General features: G+C 43.0%; 1 protein-coding gene across 3 annotated transcripts in view; it reads left to right on the top strand.

Annotated features, from left to right (window-relative positions):
- LOC149080456 (uncharacterized) overlaps positions 1–23,606 on the top strand; it is a 1,573,269-nt gene that overhangs the window by 6,633 nt on the left and 1,543,030 nt on the right. For all 3 annotated transcript variants that reach the window (XM_089239569.1, XM_089239571.1, XM_089239572.1), the window contains exon 2: positions 6,885–6,931. In XM_089239569.1, coding sequence (XP_089095695.1) covers positions 6,885–6,931 — 47 coding nt within the window. The remainder of the gene's footprint in view (positions 1–6,884; positions 6,932–23,606) is intronic.

Here is a 23,606-nt window from a genome sequence, read left to right as displayed (position 1 = left end):
AGCACAATAGGCACTACATTACAATAATCAACACAGCGATGCAGTACAACGAACAATGCACAACAATACGCAACAAGACATGCCAACATTGGCTTAAAGCTCGTCAGTAGTAATGAATGCTCACGTTGCCATGGAGGGAAGTGCTCCCTAGGACAACATAATCATAGTACAATAAAAAGTAATCACTCAAAAATTTAATTTTTTTTTCAATTTTAATTGAAAGTTCATTAAATGCAGCACCTCAGTGGCACTCAAACCTAGAGGGCTCGGGCCATATGACCCCCCCCCCTCCCGACACAACGTTCCGAGGTCAACGAGTCCCTCATTAATTCATGAGGGAATAATTTTCAATCCCAAATGCGGACGTCTAGCAACCCTAGACCTTCCATTTCGTTTTCTTCGTATCAGAGCTCATACGGCACTTACAACAAAACATTCTTTCCGACAGAAGCTCCGCGATCTCTACCATGCACGATGTAAACGATGTAAGTGAAGCTGGGTCCAGACCCGCCACGCTAAACTATTCAAAAACCTATTTTTAGCCCACAAAAATCAGCAATGCACCATTATTTACAGTGCACTGCAATACAGCACAATACGCAATGCACCATAATAAGTAATGCACTACTAAAGTATATGCGGTGCATCACGATAAGCAATAAATAAACCACTATACACTGTGCACACCAATAAGTAATACAGCACAATACGCAATGCACCACCATCGGCAATACAGCACAATGAGTGGTGCACCACTATGTTTAGGGCACCACAATAAGAAATGCAGAACAATACGTAATGCACCACAATGAGAAATACAAAACAATGCAAAATGCATCACAATAAAGAAATAATGAACAAAACGTAATGCACCACCATCGGCAAGTTCAATTAGCAATGAACCACTATATTCAGGGCATCACATTTCAGCTATTTGATACCTTAGAGCAGCGGTTCTCAACCGGTACTCCGCGGAGCTCATGTGGCTCCATGTGCACTTCCCAGGGGATCCGCGGCCACTCGAGAATAATAAAATAAATCAATAAATTTGATAAACAAACAAAAAAAGAGGCCTAAAGGGTGTGTGTACCGCCATATAAATAATATACTCAAAAGGGCTCTTCGAGTTAAACAGGGCTCCGCCAGAAAAATTATTCACTGAAAAGGGCACCGCGAGTCAGAAAAGGTTGAGAACCACTGGGGGTATTCCGTGACATAAAATAATAGGAGCAAGTTAACAAATAATTAAAATTTTTTTAATCAACTTGAGAGCGAAATCGTACGTGACCGACGGTTACAACAAGATGACTCTGCAATATTATACAGGTACATGAGAATATCGGACAGAAACATGAGCGCATGAGACGACAGTAGAGCCGAAGAGGGCGCGCGCGTCACAACAGCAATCTCGAAGAATATTGCATCGCAACAAACTCCCCCCGTAGATTAAACGCCCGCCTGAAAACGGACTAGGGGCTTAATTTTGCGGCCAAATTTTGTTTTACATGCGTTAGGTATGGGCACATTAACATCACTGAGAAAGGAAAACGTGTTGGATTCTTGCTGGATATATGCACGCTTTACCCGATCTATAGAAACAAAAACTTGCTTATTGTTAATTAGTAAACAAAAATTTTTAAAGTCTCTAGATATGACATGATATGGTCCTTGATATTGTGGAACCAATGGACGTCTCAAAGCATCAGTCCGTAGAAAAACGTGAGAACACTACTTCAAGTCCTTTGAAACGAACACTGATTGTTTGGCATGGTTGGAAGCTGGTGTTGGTCTCGGTTTGGACATGTGTTGAATCCTCTCGACGAATATAGGTGCTGGAACTGGCTGCTGGTCAGAACTTTGGATGAGTTCCCCGGGAAGTCTGAGGACAGTTCTGAAAACTAGTTCAGAGGGTGATGATTGCAGATCTTCACGAACTGTTGATCGAAGAGATAGCAATACCAGGGGTAGAGCCTCGCTCCAATGAATTGGGTCTACTGTCATCAGAGCACTTTTCATAGTTCGATGAAATCTCTCTACCATCCCATTCGCTTGAGGATGGTAAGAGGTAGTTCGAATTCGCTGAACACCGAGTAGTCTTGACAAGTGCTGGAAAAGATGAGATTCGAAATTCATGCCCTAGTCAGTTGTGATGACATCAGGAACGCTATAACGGGACACCCATCATTTGATGAACGCTGAAGCTGTAGTCTCGGTTGTTTGATTCGGAATAGGAACGGCTTCAGGCCAGCGGATGTATCTATCGATGCAGGTGAGCAAGTAGGAATTCCCACTGGATGGCAGAAGAGGGATGACAATGTCAAGATAGACATGTCGAAATCTGTGAGATGGAGCGGATACTCTGCAAGAGGAGACCGTGCGTGCTTGTGAACCTTCACCTTTCGGCATGAAATGCACTGTCGACACCATGTAGAGCAGTCTTTTCTCATGGATTGCCACACGAAACGTTACTGCAGCAGCTTGAAAGTGTTTGATGTTAGCAGATTTTGTAAGTCCTGATCATTTTGTTGATCAGCAGCCATGAAATCTAGGTCTAAAGAATCGGATAGTTTTATTTCGTTGATTCTTGATAATGTGTCAGCAATAACGTTTTCTTCACCTGATACGTGCCGAATATCAGTGGTGTACTGACCAATGAGTTCTAGATATCGTGTTTGACGAGCAGATGATTTCTCTAGCTTTTGATTGAACACAAATGTAAGAGGCTTGTGATCGCATAAAATAACGACCTGTCTGCCTTCTAACATATGTTGGAAGTGTTTGACGGCCAAATAAATTGCCAAAAGTTCACGATCAAATGTTCTGTATTTTTTTAGAGTAAGAAACCAAGAGGTTTAAGTCCTTTTTCTCAACCTTCTGTAGCAATACAGCGCCTACTGCAAAGTCAGGTGCATTAACCATGGGGCTCTGGGAATGCTGAAGCAGTGGCATCAACAATTAATTGTTTGCATGATTCAAAACCTTCTTCAGTAGTGCCAGTCCAATCGATAGGGGTTTTGTCATTCTTACGTTTATTGCTTACGAGAGCATATAAATAAGATTATTTTGTTGCAGCGCCCTTAAAAAATAGATGGTAGAAATTTAGAACGGCAAAAAATTTCTAAGTTCTTTAACTGTCTTAGGCAAGAGGTAGTCGACTAAGGGTACGAACTTTGTCAGGCAAGGGGGAGAAACTCCTTTTTCTGATACCAAGAATCCTAAAAAGGAAATTTTGGTAACTCCGAAAAACGCATTTGTGCAAGTTGATTACCCGTCCGAAATCCTGGAGTCTCTGGAAAAGCGTCTCTAAATGTTGCTTATGGGAAATGTCATCCTCTCAGAAAAGATGAAGATATCGTCCAAATAAGCGAAACAAAAATCGAGATAGCGAAGAATGTTTTCAACAAAGCGTTGAAATGTGCTTCCAGCGTTTCGGAGACCATATGGCATATTCAGAAATTCGAACAAGCCAATTGGAGTAGCTACAGCGGTTTTTCGAATGTCCTTGGGCTCGATGGGTATCTGCTCATAAGCCCTTACGAGGTCAACTTTCGAAAAGATCTTCTTTCCTCGCAATCCCAGAATGAAGTCGTGGATATGGGGGGGGGGGGGTACTTATCAGCTACCGTAACTTTATTAAGCGCTCTGAAACCCCACATATGCGCCAAGTACTGTCTTTCTTTTGCACAAAATAAATGGGCTGGCCTATGGGTTTTTTGATGGCCTCAAATTCTTGATTCATGAGCATTTGAAATTCCGTTTTTAAAGCAGCGAGTTTTTCGGGATTGAGTCTCCGCGGTTTCGAAAACACGGGAAGTCCGGTTGTTTCTATACAGTGACTCAACATGTCATAACCTGGCTTGATTTGGGGATTAGCGCCCAATAATTGGGGAAATTTACCTACAATGGTAACGTACTGCGATTTCCCATTGACATGAGATAAACTCATAGGTGGGCATTCAGCAGATGAACATAACGCTGATAAGGATGTTTCGTTATCGCGAATACACTTGTTTTGACGTCGACTAGTAAGTCGAATCGTTCAAAAAAATCGGCGCCAAAAATTGGGATAGAAATATCGGTAATAACGAAATTCCATGTAAATATATATAATCGCCTCAACCCAAAATCAAGTTCTAGTCTGAGCTTACCGTAAGTCCGGATTTCACACCCGTTCGCTGCATACAGCTTGAATTCCGTAGGAAGACGTTTCAAGGACGTTAGCCGTTTGGGAAAACAACTAATAACTGCTCCGCTGTCCACTAGAAATCGTGCCCGAGTTTTGCGCTCGAAAACGAAAAGTCGGCTTGTTGTACCACAGCCTGCCGCCGACGAAGCAGCTGCGCCGACTAGTTTCCCGTAGACCAGTTGCAAGGAGTGACAACACACTTGAGAGCCTTCTCGCCGAAATTGTGGTGGTACCAACACAGCCCTTGAGAACGTGGACTGGATCAGGATCGGTTTCTGGAACGTTGGCGAAACGAATGCGGCTGCGACTAGAATAAGATCAATTGTTGCTGCTGAACTGTTGAAAAGCATTGTTTAGTTCGGCAATTTCTGTACGGAGGGTGCTGACCTCGGAATGAGAATTGACGGTCACGACTACGGTAGTGTTTCTGGATACCTCACAGACTTTATCGGCGATTGTAGCGAGCTTCCGAATATTTGCAGATTCATCACTGCAAGCACTGAGAATCTGTTGTACATGCGAGGGTAACCGTTGGGTCCACAACGTACAGAGTGAGCTTTCGTTTAGTTTTCCATCATTGAGACTTTCCATTTCGCAAAGTAATTGTGATGGGCGTTGATCACCTAAATGCAAATCGTTGAACAATAATCGAAGTCTTGAACTTTCCGATTGCTCGAAATATGCAAGCACGCGTTTTTTGAGCATGTTATAGGCATCAGTGGTGGGTGGCTGAACGATAATATCACGGACACATTTCAAAACGTTTGAATCTAATGACGCGACAACAGAATGGAATTTTGTTAAGTCATGAGATGCCAGAAATAAAAAATTGTGACCTCACTTAAGCAAACCACATTGCAGAATCCGTTTCCCAGAATGGAGGTGCCTTGAATGCGATACGGCACAAATCGGAAGCACGTGCGTTGACATCAGCTTGATATGATTAATCCTGTTGTGCATTCGGATTTGCCATGATGAATTAAGAGCAGTTTAGTTAGCTAAATGAGATGTCGAAACGTGAAATAAAAGTTTCGCCTACCTAAAAAATATAAACTGCAGAAATTTTTACTATTGAGAAGGCCACATGGTGCTGATAAACGAAAGAAAAGCAGGTGCGATAATATCCATATTGAAACGGCCGGTTGTCACCAGTTTAGCTACTTGATGCCTTAGATTATTCCGTGACATAAAATAATGAGCAAATTAACAAATAATTAACATTTATTCAATTAACTTGAGAGCGAAATAGTACGCGACTTACGGTTACAACAACAAGATGACTCTGGAATATTATACAGGTACATGAGAATATCGGACAGAAACGTGAGCGCATGAGACGACAGTAGAGCCGAAGAGGGAGCGCGCGCGTCGCAACAGCAATCTCGAGGAATATTGCGTCGCCACAACACTAAGCAATACAGCACAATACGCATTGCGCCATCATTGACAATGCGACATTATATTCAGGGTACTAAAATAAGCAATAATGCACAATGCCTAATGCACCCACCATCATCGGCAATGCAGCACAATAAGAAATGCACCACAACCATAGATAATACAGCACAATAAGCACCACAGCATGTGGTACACCACAATTTGCAATGGACTACAATACACCATAAGCACTGCATTATAATAAGCAATATAGCACGCAATGGACCACAATAAGCAATGCAGCACAATACAAAATGCACCACAATACGCAAAACAGCCCAATACGCGATGCATCGCAAGAAGCAAAGCCCTAGAGTACGCAATGCAGCACAATATCCGATACATCGCAATAAGTATAGCACTATAATACGCAATACACCACAATACTCTATGACCGCTCCATTGCAATAAGCGATACAGCACCCGATGCACTACCACAGTCAGCAATGCACCACAATTTGCAATGGACTACAATACACCATAAGCACTGCATTATAATAAGCAATATAGCACGCAATGGACCACAATAAGCAATGCAGCACAATACCCAATGCACCACAATACGCAAAACAGCCCAATACGCGATGCATCGCAAGAAGCAAAGCCCTAGAGTACGCAATGCAGCACAATATCCGATACATCGCAATAAGTATAGCACTATAATACGCAATACACCACAATACTCTATGACCGCTCCATTGCAATAAGCGATACAGCACCCGATGCACTACCACAGTCAGCAATGCACCACCATTTGCAGTGCGCCGCAATAATCCAGCACAATACGCAATGAAAACAATGAGATGCATAAAGGCGGAATTCGAAATCAAACCTGTCGAATTCTCCATGACGGTATCTGTCCAATGCCCAGCTCTGGGTACACGGACCCTGTGTAATGGGAGCACTGGTGATATATACATACTTCTCGGTGCATACACAAAACTTGGTCCCGATGGGTCAAACATTTCACGAGTTATGTTCAGGAGTTAAATGAAAACTTGACCCAAAATCGTAACGGATTTTTGTAACACAAAATCGTCACTAATTTCCGGTGCATAGAAACAGGCCCTTTTCGAGTTTGTGATTTTATATTATAGATTAGACTTATAAAATGGGTAAATTTGTTTTTATTGCAATGACACAAACATTCTGCTGTAAGAAATTGAGTTATTTGAACTGTGCAGCAGAAACTAATACAGCATTTACTGATGGTAGAAGATATTTATAACATTTTTTAATTGAAGAACGTTTGACTTTCTAGGTGAGATTCTGGAAGAACTACGAAATCAAGAAAAACAACCAACAGTAGTAAGCATTTTTCAAGTATAATACTATTTGTGACCATTCCACTGTGTTTTATTGAGCAATACACTGGGATGATTGTTTTTTTACCTATTGTGGTCTTTGTATTTGTATTTTTGACGTTCACATGTCTTTCAAATCATCTGACGATACTGGGTGCATTCGCAAAATGCAATAACGAAATCATTTAAGCACTCACATCTCAAGAACTATTCAGAATTACTGTAGTTCCCGTCTGCGGGTAGATTTTATTAAGACAAATTCAATGACACCAAACTCAGATTATAACTCCTCTTCCCGTCTTGGTACCGGGCTCATAGCCCGAATTCGTAATGGTATTATTTTTCACTATATCTGAGGAGGTTTACAACGAAAATAGAAGCTAATGGTGTCACCTGGTAGTTATTTGCAAAATAAATCCAATGGTACTACTCTGGTTTCTATATCGCTTCCAGTCTGGGCACCAGGTTCGTGGCCCGCTTCCATAATGAAATTGTTTTACGCTATATCTCGAAAAGTTCGCAACGCAAATAGAAGAAAATGGTGCCATGTCTGAAAGATATTCTTAAGACAAATATTCAATGATATCACTCTGGTTTTAATACATCTTCAGGTCTGAGCGAGCCACCCATTCGTAACGAAATTGAAATTGTTTTGCGCTATATCTGAGCAGAGTAGGGGGAAATTGGGGCTCCGGGAACAATGGGTGCTCCCCTTTGCTCCCACGCGATAAAGGATGCCTCGATAAGAGGGACACTAGATGGCACTGTGATCTTTACTGTTTTTTTTTTCCTAAATTAAATTTTTTATTGGGGGTCATTATTAAATTAAAATTTTTTATGTCATGTCAGGGATCTTTCCTAAATTAAATTTTTTATTGGGGGTTGTTCTTAAATTATCATTCCCACGGTCGGAAAACTTTTTTTTTCATTAGGGGTCGTTCTTAAATTAAATTTTTTATGTCACATCAGGGATCTTTCTTAAATTGCATCCCAAAATTTCGTTTTTTTTTTTTATGTCTAAGAGAGGTTGTTCTTAAATTTAATTTTTTTATGGCACACAACACTCCATATTTCTTAAATTAAACTTTTTTATGTTAGTCTGACTAAAAAGTTTTCCTAGAAGTTCCAAACGCTAAGAGAGGGAATTATCGTTTTTTTAACTTTCCCGTCGGGCTAAAAAACCGTTCTTACTTTTTTATGCAAAAAGTTTTCTTCGAGGGGTTCTTTCCACACAAATTTCCCCCAAAAAAAGTTTTTATTCTCACCAAGATATTTTTTAAACACTTTAGCTGTAAAAAAAATAATAAGACAAAGGAACAATAAAATACAGAGTCATTTTATGCGAATCAAGTTTTCATTTATTCAAATAATATGTTTCAATTTTACACTTCAAATTCTCAAAATCGATAGTATCAAAACAATTTTCGGTGACATTGTAATTTTCTACCAGGGTCTTTGCGACTTCACGAAAGTCAATTAGAGTTAAAGCGTGGTCAAAATATTTATAATACGTTAAGTTATCATACATTTCTAGACATTCGTGACCCAGCTGATTTGCATATCCCATGCGACAACCATGACAGTGAATAATTTTTCCGATGCTAACATTAACTTGTTCACTTACCAGTTTAGCCACAATGTCAGTGATATCCATAGAGCTAGTCCCTTTAGTATGCATTTCGTCCACACATACTTTTAGATATTGAACGCAAAGCGTTTTCTGCACGAACTCACTGACCACGGTATGAAGCAGTTTGTCGTGCTCACTCCAGAAGAGTGTTTCAGTAGCAGGAAAAGATATTTTCAGGGGGTTTTCGGAGCACTTAAAAGTTTTATTTTCCCCGCGATGTAGAGGCTGTATGAAAACGTCATCACCACTGTAGTTCACGATGAGGTTCTCTGACATTAGAAAAGTTCTGCCGACGCGTTGAAGTTTAGTGCGGCAACAGAATTCGGTTCTCAAACACTCCCACACGTATGGAGAAAGAGTCACTCCATTTTTACCCGGATGCATGAGTCCATCGCGTTCGTAGTATTCGCGGATGTGTACGCGTACTTCCCCGTTGAAGATCAAGACACTGACGAAAAAGTTCTCCTCCACATGGAAGATGTTGGGAGGCGGCGCTTCCTTTTTGAACCCGCTACGGAATCTCTTAGCCGGTGGTGGTTTTGCCACGGCTTTCCGCTTTTCACGAATTATTTTTCGAAACGTCAGACTAACGCGAACGTCTTTCACTTTCGCGTCCTTTGTTATCGCGCGACGCCTCAGTTGGTTGGTTGGAGGCAGCATCGTCAGCAGGCTGTTGTGTTCCAGGATGCGGTCCACAGATTGATGACCTTCTCTGGAGAACACGATCTTTTATCTCCACGCCCAGGGAAGGGCAAGCGATGGGATGATCTTTCACGAGCTGTGCTTCGTCATCGGAATGCGGGAAGATGCTCTTGGTTCCATCCGAGTAGCGGTTTATGACTACAAAATTGTAGTCACAGCCAGTGATACTTTCAACCACGGCTTTCAAATCCAAGAGGAGAGGTGTCCACGGTTGGGCTTGGAGGGTCATCCTGGAAAATTTATAGTTCAGTCCTGGGTCACCGTAACCCGCATGCTGACGGGGCATCGGAAAGGTTTTGTTGCCAAACATGAAGACGCATTCCTCGGCCGGTCGGTACAAAATGTCAGACTCTAGCTGACGCAGAACAGCATCGGGAGACTCCAGCACGTTGCGAGAATATTCGAAGCGGAGGCCGTTACTTTCCATCTTTTTCTAAATGAGACAACACATTCAATTACTCTCCGCAACTCTCTCAATTAAATATATATTATTTTTTAATTTTATTTTTACAAATATATTTCACACCTAGCGAATGCTGACCCTAGGAACGAAGTGCTTTTTTTTTTAATTTATATATTTTTTAATTTATTATTATTTTACACCTAGCGCATGCTGACCTGCGAAGTTTTTTTTTTTCTTTTTCTAAACGAGAAGAGTGACAACACATTCAATCCGCAAATCTCACGATAAGAACAAATAGATGAAAATTATTCCCCAAACCAATGAAATGTTTTTTTTTTCTTTTTCTGTTACGCATAAACAAACAATTTAAAAAAACTAACTATTATTAAAAAAAAAAAAATAGAAATTTATTTTAACCATTCAGCGTACGTCATGACCTTCCTTCTAGCACAATGACCCTTTTGCAGAGGGTGAAAGCTGCAAGAAACGCTGTTTGTTGCTAGCGATTTAGGAAAGTTCAAGACTTCTACCGTTTCCAAATTAAATCGCTGCTCTAGAAATTTTTTTTCTGCATGCAATTAACATAAATTTGACTATACTTATTATTTACGCTTACGAGATGAATTTTCATCAATTTATAGTCGAAAAGACCTTCTTCCCATCCAATATTATGGATATTTTTACTAACCCAAACCATTTGCTTAAAATCTTCATCTGCAAGCCCATCGCTAGAAAAAGGTGGCAGGTAGAGTAAATGATACACTCTCCCTGTGCCTAAATTGAAGCAAGCCATTTCCTTGACAACATATATCCCAGTTTTAAGCATAACCCCTTCAAAATGTAACACGCAAGAAGCCATAGAAAAATTCTTACCAAGTTGGTGTGAGAGAGTTGCGGAGAGAGTGTTTATCCAATGAACCGGAGAACTGAGTGAAGCAATTGCGTCTGCCACACAGTTTATATATAATTAAACTAATATGTGAATATACTATGAATCTGAAAGGTCACCCCATAATGACGCAGCTACCACGTGAGAACGCATCAGCTACCATCGCTGTAGAGTATGCATCACAGATAATGATGCATCGATTATTTTACCCGGTTAGTCAAAAACTTATGACACTTCTTATCAGACACTGATGCAGTTAAATGCCCAGGGCGTGGAGGTTATGACACTCAGTGATTCATTCTTATCATCTGTGCGCGATAAAAAGTATCGTCTTCTTCAGACAATCCCTCATTTCGTCTTTGATTTTTGCCCAGGCAGCATCAAGTTCGAGTTTACTGTTCATCCTTCCTATTTAGTGAGTAGATATGGCCACCTTCATCAACTTTGGTATAGATGAACGCGAGTTGGTAATTTTGACTGAAAACGTCATTACCAATGAACTTTTTCGGGATTTAGTCGCGGACGAAGAAGCATTTGTCGACGAGTGTCTAAAGAGGCCTGCGAGCTCAGATACCGTAGCAAAAAAGATGCGTGTGGAAGCAGGACCAAGTGGATATGCTCCATCGGAGAAGAAGAAAGAGGTTAGTTTTTTTTATTATTATATGTTTGAGGGAATAAAATTGTTTAAATTTCATTTCAAATCAAATTTATTTCATGTCGCGAAACATTTTTTTTTTTTAATTTCATGTCGCGAGTAAATTTATTTTCAAAAAACAGAATTCAAACGTATAAAATAGAAAAATTTTATTCAGTTGTATATGAGAACATCCGCAGACTCGTGAATCAATTTATACATTTGCGCACTGTGAGATTAACGGCTTTCGTAGTGGGCGCATTTCCGCTGAAATAGCGTAGGTTTTATTGCAATACGTGAGAAAAATATTTCCTCCCAGCGGAAGAGAGGAATTACATCTTTCAAAGTCCATTTGATTCTTATATGTTGTTGCTATAAGAGTAAATAATATAAAAATCAGTATCGTGAATATGGCGAACATTCTCTTGTGTCTTATCACTTCTCTGTGGCTCTCCAATTCGTAGGACCAGCAGCTCGGTAAATCGAATGACGGTATATCCGTTTTCCATGCGATTACCTGCTTTCCATTGTTTTGATCGTAGATCACGGCTTCCACTGTTGGCATTTCAAAGCTCTAACCAAATATGTTTTAAAAATGGGCTTTTTTTTTAATCTCTCGGAGCTCCGGGTTCTTCTAGCGCTTTCAGGAAAATTTCTTGACCCACCACGGGTGATTTTCTCCGACCGACCACACTTGATATCAAATCGCGAATGTCGCTTCCTTTGATGAGTCTGCTCTTATAAACGATCCAGCCGTTAGAATTAATTTTTAATATATTCGGATGCTTATTTATATGCGTGATAATTTTTTCTGAGTGTCCCTTTTGCGATTTCGGGACAGAAATCAGAGCTATTGGTGATTCGTCAACTTTTTTTTTCTTCTCTTTTTTTACTTCTTGAATTTTCGGTTCTGGTAACCGCGGTGGATTATTCTCGGTGACGTTGATTCTCTTGTTCAGCAGATTCTGATAGAGTTTAATTTTTATAGCTTCGGGCTCCTTGCTTCGCAGTATTTTCAACATCTCGTTGTCCAACTCAGAAAGCCTTTTGTGGTCACATGACGCGATAACAATTGTTCTATAACCAGAGCGAATTTCTGTGCGTGCTCCATTATCTCGTGAACAAAGTGGCGAGGGTTTGTATGGCGGCTAGGATTAAACTGGAACAAAAAAACCTCCTTTCTGAATCAGCACGCGCTTTTTCTCGTATAGCGGCGTCTTTTTGCAGGCGAGTTTGCGAAGTGTATTTCTGTGCCTTTTCAGTTTATTTTTCTGTTTTGAGGATAACGGAATGACACCCTTCAAAATATTGAGTGAGCACTCGCAGACTGTCTTTAATGCTGATTTCGATAATTTCTTCAAAAAATCCTTGCGTTTATTCCTCGGACAGGCAGAGAGTATACGAAGCACTTGTTGCTTCTCCAAGGCCATACTTTTAAATAACGGTAGTTTTATTCCAACCATATGCTATAGCCTTCTTCAGAGCGCAGTGCTTTATCATGCTTTCGTGGCGACAACAGTTCGCGCTCACTTCTGGCAAGTCCACAATATTCGGGCAGAGAATGGCATCGAGATTATAAACCTTTAACCCGTACTGTTGCAGTAGCATCCGACACTTGTCGTGGCCTTTCGTATACAATACGACTTTTGATAATCGCTGCAAATGTTGCTCCAGCATTTCAGAGGGTACATCACTCGCCGACCACGATTGATACGCCGATACACGATTTCGTGTATGTTGTTGGTGACGTACAGACATTGGTGTCTATCTCTAGGAGATAATTCCGAAGATTTTTTGGGCGGTTTGTATACAGAGTGAAAATTCTCTCTCGAATGCATGAAGCACCACGCCAACTCCTTGATTATGAATGTTCTATCCCCCGACCTCTATCACTGCCGTCATCTTCAAAAATAGAAAGTTTCATTTCCTGGGTTTATAGATATATTGCGTCTGCCCCGGTAACACGTTAGTGCGCAGGCGCACTTTTTCCTCCGTCTCGGGCCGTAAATCTACCATTAAATACGAATACGGTTTTTTCGTGCTATCCTCGAACACCTCGTTGAAAAATTTGAATTTGCTGGGAAACAGCTGACGTCCCAAGTGGGTCACTTGACTGACATCTCTTCTATTTTTGAATAGAAACATATACTGTGCGTTCAGAGAAACGTTTCTCATTTCCCGCCCCTGATGAAACACGTTCTGCACTATGAAAATCACGGTCAATTTTCTGTGGTGGCTGTACTTTGTGAAAAGGTTTGCTAATTTTTTCTCGCCGGATAGCTCGTTCATGAGATCATCTAAAATCACCAAGCTGTCTTCTTCCACGCTTTCGAAATTGCTCCCCTCTCGAAATTCCACGTAGTCTTCCATGTCTTCGAACATGGTCTGATATTCACCGTAAAACCATATAACTCGCTTCGGGTGAGGCTCTCGAAACATTTCGTTTCTGTGTTTTAATAGTTCTCTAAGAAAATATGTTTTTCCCGAACCGGTAGGTCCGGCAATGAGCACGGTGCTCGGATGTGTCAGCTTGAAAGGTTCCATAGTAAATGACAAAAAATTACGAATGCATTTTTTATTTAACAGAAAAATTTTTATTTACAAAGCTTGCTACGCGCATACCGTTTTGCGTATTAAAACGCGATACAATATTATTCATACTTTCGCCGATACATCGAGAATAGATAAAAAAAATCACTTAGTGACCGCACACGGTTGTCTTATCCGATTGTAGCATGACGTCATTATAGTCGACGTGCGAGTAGCGTCGTAGAAATCTGTTTATGTGTGCCTTCTTGAAATAGGTAGGCGGGTTCCCGTAAGAGTCAAAGAAATCGGCTCTCGCTTCGTTTTCGATGTAAATAGCCAACCAGTGCGTTCCGGGTTCGTTCTCTCTGTCCGTGTTCACAACCAGTGCAGCGGGGTACTCGATCACATTTTCGGGTAAATTATCACTCGCAAAAACATCTAGGAAAGCCTTTCGAGTGTGGGGCTGTGTCGAGAGGGCGTGCTCTATCTGTTTAGTGTTCATCCCAGAAAGTCACACATGACGCTTCTGGACTTCGAATTCGGCAAATATGATAACCGACACGGTCTTGGTCAAGGCTGAGGAGAACTTGAGTTCCACTCGCAGACTACCCTGCTTTTGTAGATGCACGTGTCCACAGTCGCTCATGTCGGGTATCAGGTTGAAGGCGAAGAGGCTGTAACCGCCGGCTTCGTATTCTTCTCTGCTCACGTCACATCCTTTATCTTCTCCGGCCCTTCCGGTGCCCACGAAGAGCGTGTTGTAGACTCTGATGACGTGTATGTTCTTAAAGTCTGGTTGTAGCGACGTGTGGGGAACGGGTCTTCCATCGATAGAAACAGAAACAAAGTTGACGTTGTTGTGCTTGAAGTCGAAGGGGTTTAAACCGAACGTTCCGTTGAATGCTTCCGTGTCCACCATGCCCATAACCAATCGCTTAGGTATGACACCCAGAAATACGTTATCTTGCACGAAACTCATGCTTCCTATGGATATCGAATAGACCTTGCATATCACGCGGTTAATGCAACATTTGGCTGTTATTTGGCAATATTTGGCGCCATAGCAGGCGCTACAGCCACAGCAGGATTCATTCTTACTTTGCGCACAAAAATACTCGCTTGCTCGATAACCACGTCGCAACCCTGAGCGGCAGTGATCAGAAAGAACTCGGGTTTCGATCGAACCAGTCTCATCTTCAAGTCCAGGAGAGAGAGCATCAGCTTCGGTTGATAGAATATGTCGACGTGAGGCACGCCCATCATTTCAAAAGAATTTTCCGCGAGCTTTGCTCTTTTCTTGGCCCCTTCGTTCTTGGTGAGGACCTGCAGTGTCCTTGTAGAACCCCTCGGCTTTCAGGGGTCCTCTCTTTGCATCCGATCCGTAGTTAAGCAGTGTTTCCAGGTAAGCTCGATACGGATAAGTGTGTGATGAGTTCGTGAGCGTTCTCCCGTTCAGCGAGACGTCAATCTGGGAGAAGAGGGAGTGTAGGAAATTATTCGCCGTCGAGACCGCTTCGTCGGATTCTGGTTTTGTCACCTTTACTCTGACATACAGCTGAGTGGCAGAAAGATCTAAGTATTCTTCGGCACTACCGGCCACGTGAAATTCGAGGGGGCCCCCGAATCACGCACTTGAGACATGGGATGGTACTGGACCCACTCGGCTGATTCTATAGAGGTTTCCGTGGGTGGCACCGTGAACAGATCGGCTTCACTTTTCAAACATTCATGAGAATTTTCGTGGATTAAAGCCATCGCTGAATATATCGGATGTCGACAGCTTTCTAGCGCTCTTCTTACTGACAGTTTTTTTGACGAGTCTCTTCCTTTTATTCTTTCCTCCGAGCATGGATTTTACTTTACTGGCCGCCCTATCCGTGAGAGACCTTCTGGCTTCCTTGGCACAATCGCGAGCAGCTATCTTTGCGTCTTTTCCTTGAACGATGTCGTTGGCGAAATCTATGCCGAAGCGTAACAGTTGAGATCCCACGGCCTTGGCACCTCGCTTCGACAGGGGTACGGCCGATCTGAAGAGAGAGCTGAATATGGATCCGAGGTCATAACCTCTTTGCAGAGCGCTACTCTGATAATATCCGAGTCCGTTTCCAGCCTGTGTCAGATAGTAATCGTTGATGCTGTGTGCACAGCTCCAGTACGGTTTATAATGCAGTCCAAAGTGTAGTTTCATTATCACCTTTCTACGTTGAAATGTGAAAAACTTGTCCATGTGCGTCCTTAAATACATGTGAACGATGTCGAAACTCTTTCTGGCTAGCGGCATGTAATGGGCGCGTTCGAAAGACACGCTGAGTATATCCCCGTCTTGGCCGCTAGTTTTTACGATTCTCAGTAGCGGGACGTAGGTGTTATCCACGACCTGAGGTTCAACCAGGTTGCAGTACACGTACAAGAGATGAAAGTCCAATTTAGGATCCGCCGTGAAAGGGCCGTCGACGATGGTCGGGCCCTCTATCAGGCTGGGCTCGAAACCCAAGTTTTCAACTATGCCGTGTCTGAGTCTGAGCTTGGCGTTTTTCTTGAGGTTCAACTTCACTTTTTTCGTGACTTTGTTGTACGTCACACCGATCTTGTCTTGGAAATTTTGAGTGGATATGGCCCTTGATCAGTTCATGGGTCGTCTCGTACAAACCCGGTAACCCCGGTCTTCGGCGATCGGTCTTCATTACCTTGTTACCAACATCGAATTCGAAAGTGTTTGTCTCTTTAGTGATGTTGTGGAACGAATGGGGATAAATTATCTCTGACAGTGCGATTTCCATCTCAGATTCGAATTCCAGGGTGTTTGGGAGTTTAACCACGAAATTCGAGAGCGTGTTGTCTGGAAAAAAGTCCATGGAGGCATCGCTGGGTAAAGTGAGATAGAAAGAAGCCATCTCGAAAGTGACAGATGCGTGCGCTGTTTCCGGGTTTTTATAGCACCACCCACGAGTTGATTTTTTTCGGATACCCGCGAAATTTCACGAGGTATTGGACTATTCCCTTTCTTCTCCTCTTCTTAAAAACTTTTTCTATCGGGAATTTCTCTCCAATTTTAACACCGACCATCTCTTCGGCGTAGAAGGTGCCTTTGATTTCTTCACCCATCAGATCCTTGAGTCTGTAAACGGGAATTTACCTTCTCGCGCACTCGCTCACCACGAATATCTCTTCGGTGAAATTGGATTCGTAGCCCCTCTCGAACGCGTGTTTTGATCTTGTGATGGGCACGTAATCGCCCACTTTAAACTTACATTCTCGTTTCTCGGATGTATTCCCATAGAGATTGTTCCACACCTCCGACTCGTTTCCGGGGTTCACGTCGACGGGTCTCATTTTTATAGATCTCGTGTGGAGCTACAATCACAGGTATCACAGATCTTCGATCATGTCGATGTAGCGATAAGTGTTCTTGGCAGTGGAGTCCTTGTACATCCAGTTTCTGAGCGATCTGTTCCACCTCTCCACCACGCTGGCTTTGATCTATTCGTTTTCCGTGGTAAAACACTTTACGCCTTGACGCTTGAGGTAGCGCTGTACTGGCGCGGCTATAAACTCTCGACACTTGTCACTCTGTAGCGCCACTGGTTGACGCTGTTGAAAGATGCTTTCTACAGCTTTGACCACGTTGTCACCGGTTTTTCTTTTGAGGGGTACTGCAAAACCGTATTTGCAAAAGACGTCGATACACGTGAGAAGATAGTTGTAACCGTCGTTGTGAGATGACAGATTACGCATGTCCACCAAGTCGATTTGGAATTGACTGTTCAGACGGGCCACTATTGTTTTGTTGCGGGGAAACTTTTTTAATGGACCTGTGTAACGTGTACGCTCTCTCGCCAGCCAACCAATCTCTGATTTCTTTTTCCTTTGATGACTTGAGCAGGCGTTTGAGGGCGGATACGCCACCGAAACTAGCGGGAAGACGTGGGTTTCTGTATCTCTCCTCCATTGCTTGTGTTAGACTTACGTGTCCTACATTCCCTTTTTATTTGTTTTTCAGGAGCGACACCTATGCGAGACGTGCGGCAAGGAGTTTTCCCTGCGTCGGAATCTAAACCGTCATAGGTTGACGCATGGTGAACGCCAGCATAAGTGCATGGAGTGCGGTGCAGCTTTTCACCGCAATAGTGTAACACCGCGAGACGCAGACGGTGTTACAGTTTCTGGCGCCTCGACGGTCTCTCGTAATAATAGAGCCGCCGACATGAAGGGAACCGGCGAGTTCCGAGAAGCAATTCTTCTGAGGAACCGCTGGTACCATCGGGCCTATATAAGGTGACACGCTGCTAAAAACTGGGTCTTTTTCTCCGTAGTCGTGCAGGAGGTGAGAGGAGAACGAAAAGAGGGAATCTCTGGTGATGAATATGGACGATGAGAACTGAGGTGGATCTGAAAGATTTGGTGGTGAGTGCCGTATCAATATAGTCTCGGAATTATCTCTCTCAATAACTAATTCAATTTTTATGTTTATGGAGGTAATTAATCGTTTAACATTCGGCATGTCAAGTTCATGTATTTGTGATTTAACAGTCGGCATGTCAAGTTCATGTATTTGTGATTTAACAGTCGGCATGTCAAGTTCATGTATTTGCGATGATATTATATCATGTTGGATAAGGATCTCTTCTTCGAATAGCTCTTGTTTCCTTTGTTAATTTATTAAATTAATTTGTTATTATTAATCCCTTTTGTGTGTATTCCATTAATTTTCAATGGTCAATTTCTTTGTTGACGGACGTCACAAAACACAACGCAAAAATAGTCCTTAATCGTAAATTTGATTGTTTTCCTTATTGTGCCCATTCCCCAGTCGACACCGTCACAATAGTCACCTCATGCGCCACCAGGCGGGGAAGCGCCCCAGCCTGGGGCATCGAACCATCACCGAGTACCACCGCAGCAAGGGGCACAGCTAGGAGGAGGGCAAGTCAGACGCGCTTTAGATATGTTGTCGACGCACGAATTGACCCCCGAGCCCGGCACCGAAATGGACACGACGACCTTCCTTGACAGCGTGAGAGAAGAGTTGACGCGGCTGTTGAGGGAGGACATGACCACCCACAGGCCCCTTAAATGGAACATCGTCGTGACTGCTGTTTTTTCCAGGAAAGGAAGTGACGGCGAGGACGAGTTCTACAACGGGTATCTTCGAAGTAAAATGCTCACCACTTTAACCACCGACCAGATAAAAGAGCACCTACAAATACCCTTCGAAAAGGTAAAGCAGGCGACAGTGGATTTTGAAGGCAGCGGAAGTGGTTGGGTACTCGAGCGCGTGCTCTTGCTCGAGCTAAACACGGCGCGGTACCAACCAGTAGCGGCCTCCACCTACATTCCGCTGCAGAAGGGGGTAGCCAGAAGGGAAGCTGTTGTTAACATCAAGAACAACGACGAGAAATGCTTCCTCTGGCCAGTGTTGGCTGCCCTACACCCGGTGACTGAAAATCCTCATAGGGTGAACCATTACACCCAATACGAGAGCGAGCTCGATACCAGTGGACTCACATACCCGGTGACTTTGAAACAAATCCCGCGCTTTGAAAAAGCGAATAAATTGCGCATCAACGTTTTCGGCTTAGAGGGGGGAAGAGGTGTTTCCTCTAAGGATTAGTGAGGCAACATTACAATCCGTAATAAATCTTCTTCTCATCAGCAACGAGACAACGTCACATTACTGTCTCGTCAACAACATGTCTCGCTTGCTGTCATATACCACCAAGCATAAAGGAACATCACATTTATGCAATTATTGCTTGCATCGCTTCTCCTCCCCCGAGCTTCTCAATGCGCATGAACCGCTGTGTCAGACGCACGGACCTCAGCGCGTGACGTATCCCGGTGAAGGTGAGAACGTGATGCAATTCAGTAACCATCACTACCAGCTTCGTGTCCCGTACGTCATTTACGCGGACTTCGAGGCGATCCTAGAGAAGGTGGTGGGGTGCGATTGTGATCCATCGATTTCCAGTACCATCCAGAAGAGCCTTCACCGCCCCTGTGGTTTCGTACACGGTCGTGGGACCCGATGGCGTGTATGTGAAGGAGCCCACAGTATACAGGGGTGAAACTGCGTGGATGTCTTTTTCCGGTGTCTGGTGGATGAAGAGCGAGTCATCATGGGCAAGCTCGACAACCCGGTGCCTTTACAGATGACAGAAGATGATTATATGTTTATGAATGCAACCACTTGTATGGTGTGTGAGCAACCTCTCGGCGACGACAGGGTCCGTGACCATTGCCACATCACCGGTGATTTTAGAGCTGCACTTCATCAGAAGTGCAACCTCCAGCTCAGGTTGAGACGCCACATCCCGGTGATATTCCACAACCTCCAGAATTACGACGCGCATTTCCTGATGCAAGGACTTAGCCTCTACTCGGATGGCAGGATCCAGGTGATCGGAAGGATTATGGAAAAATTCATTTCCTTTTCTCTCGGTCGCCTGCGATTCCTCGATTCCAACCAGTTCTTGGCTGCGTCATTGGAATGTCTTGTGCAAGCGATGAACCCCGGTGACTTCATAAACATACGAAAATGCTTCGGTAATAAGAGTCATCTTCTCCAGCGCAAGGGATGCTATCCATACGAGTATGTTGACTCGTTCCAGAAATTCGAAAATCCGGTGCTGCCCCCAAGAGAGGCCTTTTACACCTCTCTGGGGGATCAACATATTTCCAGTGAGGAGTACGCATACGCGCATACCGTTTGGAGAGAATTCCGGTGTACCTACCTCGGTGACTACCACGATCTCTACGTAAAGACTGACGTGCTGCTTCTCGGGGATGTGTTCGAGAGCTTTCGAAAACTCTGTGAAGAAAATTACAAGATCGACCCGGTGCATACGTTCACATCCCCGGGGTTGGCCTGGAATGCCTGCTTGAGAATGACCGGTGTGCAGTTGAAATTAATCAACGATCCCGATATGCACCTCTTCTTGGAGAAAGGCATCAGGGGCGGCGTCTTTGTCATCTCCAAGCGGTATGCGCGAGCGAATAACCCTTTAGTTCCCGGTTACAATCCCAGTGATCCTACATCATATATTATGTATTTTGACGTGAACAATTTATATGGAAAGTGTATGATGGAGCCCCTCCCGGCGAGAGACTTCAGATGGTTGTCCCCCAGTGAATTTGAGAGCATCGACTTTTTGAGTGTGGACGACAACGGCACCAAGGGGTACATATTGGAAGTGGACTTGGAATACCCGGTGGAACTACACGACTAGCATAACTGCTTCCCCTTGGCGGCTGAAAATATAGAAATTAACAATGATATGCTGTCTCCATACATCAAAAAACCCGGAGATAAACCATTTAGAAAGCTCTCACCGAATCTGATGAACAAAACTTCCTATGTGATCCATTACCGGTGCCTGAAGTTATATACGTCGCTGGGGATGAAGCTGACGGGTGTTCGGCGTGCAATCGAGTTCACACAGGAGCCCTGGATACGCCCGTATATAGCGTTCAATACGGAAAAGAGGAAGCAAGCCCGGTGCGACTTCGAGAAGGACTTCTATAAGCTGCTCAACAACGCTGTGTACGGGAAATCACTAGAAAATCTGAGGAAGCACGTCGACATCCGTCTCGTGAACAACCAGAAGATCTTGAAAAAGCTGATATCATCCCCGGCATTCGAATGCTTCAGGATAATCACCGGTGAGTTAGGCGTCATCAAGATGTTGAAAACGAAAATCCATCTGGACAGACCAATATATACCGGTGTCACAATTTTGGACCTGTCCAAACACTTGATGGCGGACTTTCATTACAATTTCATGAAGAAAAAATACGGACCCGGCGTGGAAGTTTTGTTCACAGATACAGATTCATTCTTATACGAGATTGAAACCAGTGATATTTATAGTGATATGCGGGAGGAGCTCCACAGATTCGACACGTCAAATTACCCCGGTGACCATCCTGTGTTTAGCCTGCAGAATAAAAAAAGTGGTGGGCGTCATGAAGGATGAGAACGGCGGTGAACCACTTGTGGAATTCGTCGGTTTGCGTTCAAAAATGTATAACATAGTCGCAGCAGTCGCGGAGAAAAAGACCGCTAAAGGGGTCGTTCGTGCGGTTGTTAAAAAAGAACTAAAACATCAAGATTATCTGGCTTGCCTCCGTAACCACTCCTCCATCAAAAATACTATGTTAAAAATATCCTCCGTGAATCATAAACTGCAAACGGTCGCCCTGCGAAAAACATCGCTGTGCCCCCGTGACGATAAAAGATATATTCTCGGTGATGGTATAAAAACATATGCGTATGGCCATTACGCAATCGCAACCGGATAGAGACTGTGCTGTAAATATTTTTTCATGCATATGTGTAAATATTTTTTTTCTTTTCGTTTAAATATTTTTTTTTATTTTCGTTTAAATATTCTTTTTTCTTTTCGTTTAAATATTTTTTTTTCTTTTCATGTAAATATTTTACATTCAATTATTTTTTTTCTTACGTGTATATATATCTGAATAAATGAAAACTTGATTCGCATAAAATGACTCTGTATTTTATTGCTCCTTTGTCTTATTATTTTTTTACAGCTAAGCTCATCTTAGTTAGAACTTTTTTAGGGATTTAATTTGTGTGGAAAGAACCCCTCGAAGAAAACTTTTTACATATAAAAAGTAAGAACGGTTTTTCAGCCCGACGGGAAAGTTAAAAAAACCGCCGGTTGTGTGCCATAAAAAAATTTAATTTAAGAACGACCCCAATAAAAAATTTAATTTGGGAAAGATCCCTGACATGACAAAAAAATTTTAATTTAATAATGACCCCCCCCCCCCCTAGAAACAGTAAAAATCACAGCGCCATCTAGTGTCCCTCTTATCGAGGCATCCCTTATCGCGTGGGAGCAAAGGGGAGCACCCATTGTTCCCGGAGCCCCAATTTCCCCCTACTGAGCAGGTTTGCAACGAAAATAGAAGCAGGGTGCGGTAGCCCGGTCGATAAGATACTCGCCTAAAGTACCAAAGGATGTTTAGAGGTTTCGTGAGTTCGATACCCGTTTCGTCCTTGTCAGAAAACTTTCCTGACAGATATTCATATATATTCACAAGATAAATCCAATGACACTACTCTGGCTTCCGTACCACTTCCAGTCTCGGTACTAGGCTTGGGGACAGCATTGGCAGCGAAATTGTTTTAAGCTATATCTCGAGACCGTCGTGAGATAGGTTAGTTTTACCCTACTGTTGACAGGCCGGGGTTCTCCGGATCGGTACAGTGGGGTGAGGCTTCAGCTTGGTGCACGTTCTGCACTAAGCCTTGGGGTCTAGCTCTGTAGCTATAGCCAAAAACGACGCGAAGGACATTAAGAGGGTTGGCACCATCCCTCGAATCAGATTCTCGCCGGCTCTTGATTCAGGGATTCATTTCCTGTCTCGCCCGTCGGTCTTAAATAGGTACTGAGCGGGATGGTGACGTTTGGTCTACAAATCTACTGTGTATGGCCAAAAGGCTGGGTCAGGAGTGTATCAAGAGATATCTCGAGATTCTCGGGACGTTCACAACGCAAATATAAGTCAATAGTGTCATCAGGCAGATATTTGCAAGATAATGCGATGATATTCATTTCATTAAAGTAGTACCTACCACACGTTTCAAGGAACAAAGAACATATTCAAGACAAAACTCGCGGCCGTGTCAATGACACAGCCTACCCCACTTTTTTCCAAAATCTGCTTTTATGTTTTCATGTGATTCCTTACTCGTAATGCCTGCGAAATACGCTTGAAAAACTAAACTGGCCCGTGACGCGCAAGTCTCGAAGTAAGATATTTATTATCGCAATAAAATATTCACTCAGTAAGGTATTGAAATATTAACAACTGGAAACATTCAGCATTTTGTACCGGCATAGCTCAGAAACGGGAGTGTCTAAAG

Source organism: Pholcus phalangioides, unplaced genomic scaffold, assembly GCF_987345545.1.
Source record: "Pholcus phalangioides strain wild (caught in Gottingen) unplaced genomic scaffold, Ppha-v1.0 ptg000011l_1, whole genome shotgun sequence".
Classification (NCBI taxonomy): domain Eukaryota; kingdom Metazoa; phylum Arthropoda; class Arachnida; order Araneae; family Pholcidae; genus Pholcus; species Pholcus phalangioides.
The sequence above is the reverse complement of the archived record's forward strand: the minus strand, read 5'-3'. Positions and strand labels throughout refer to the sequence as shown.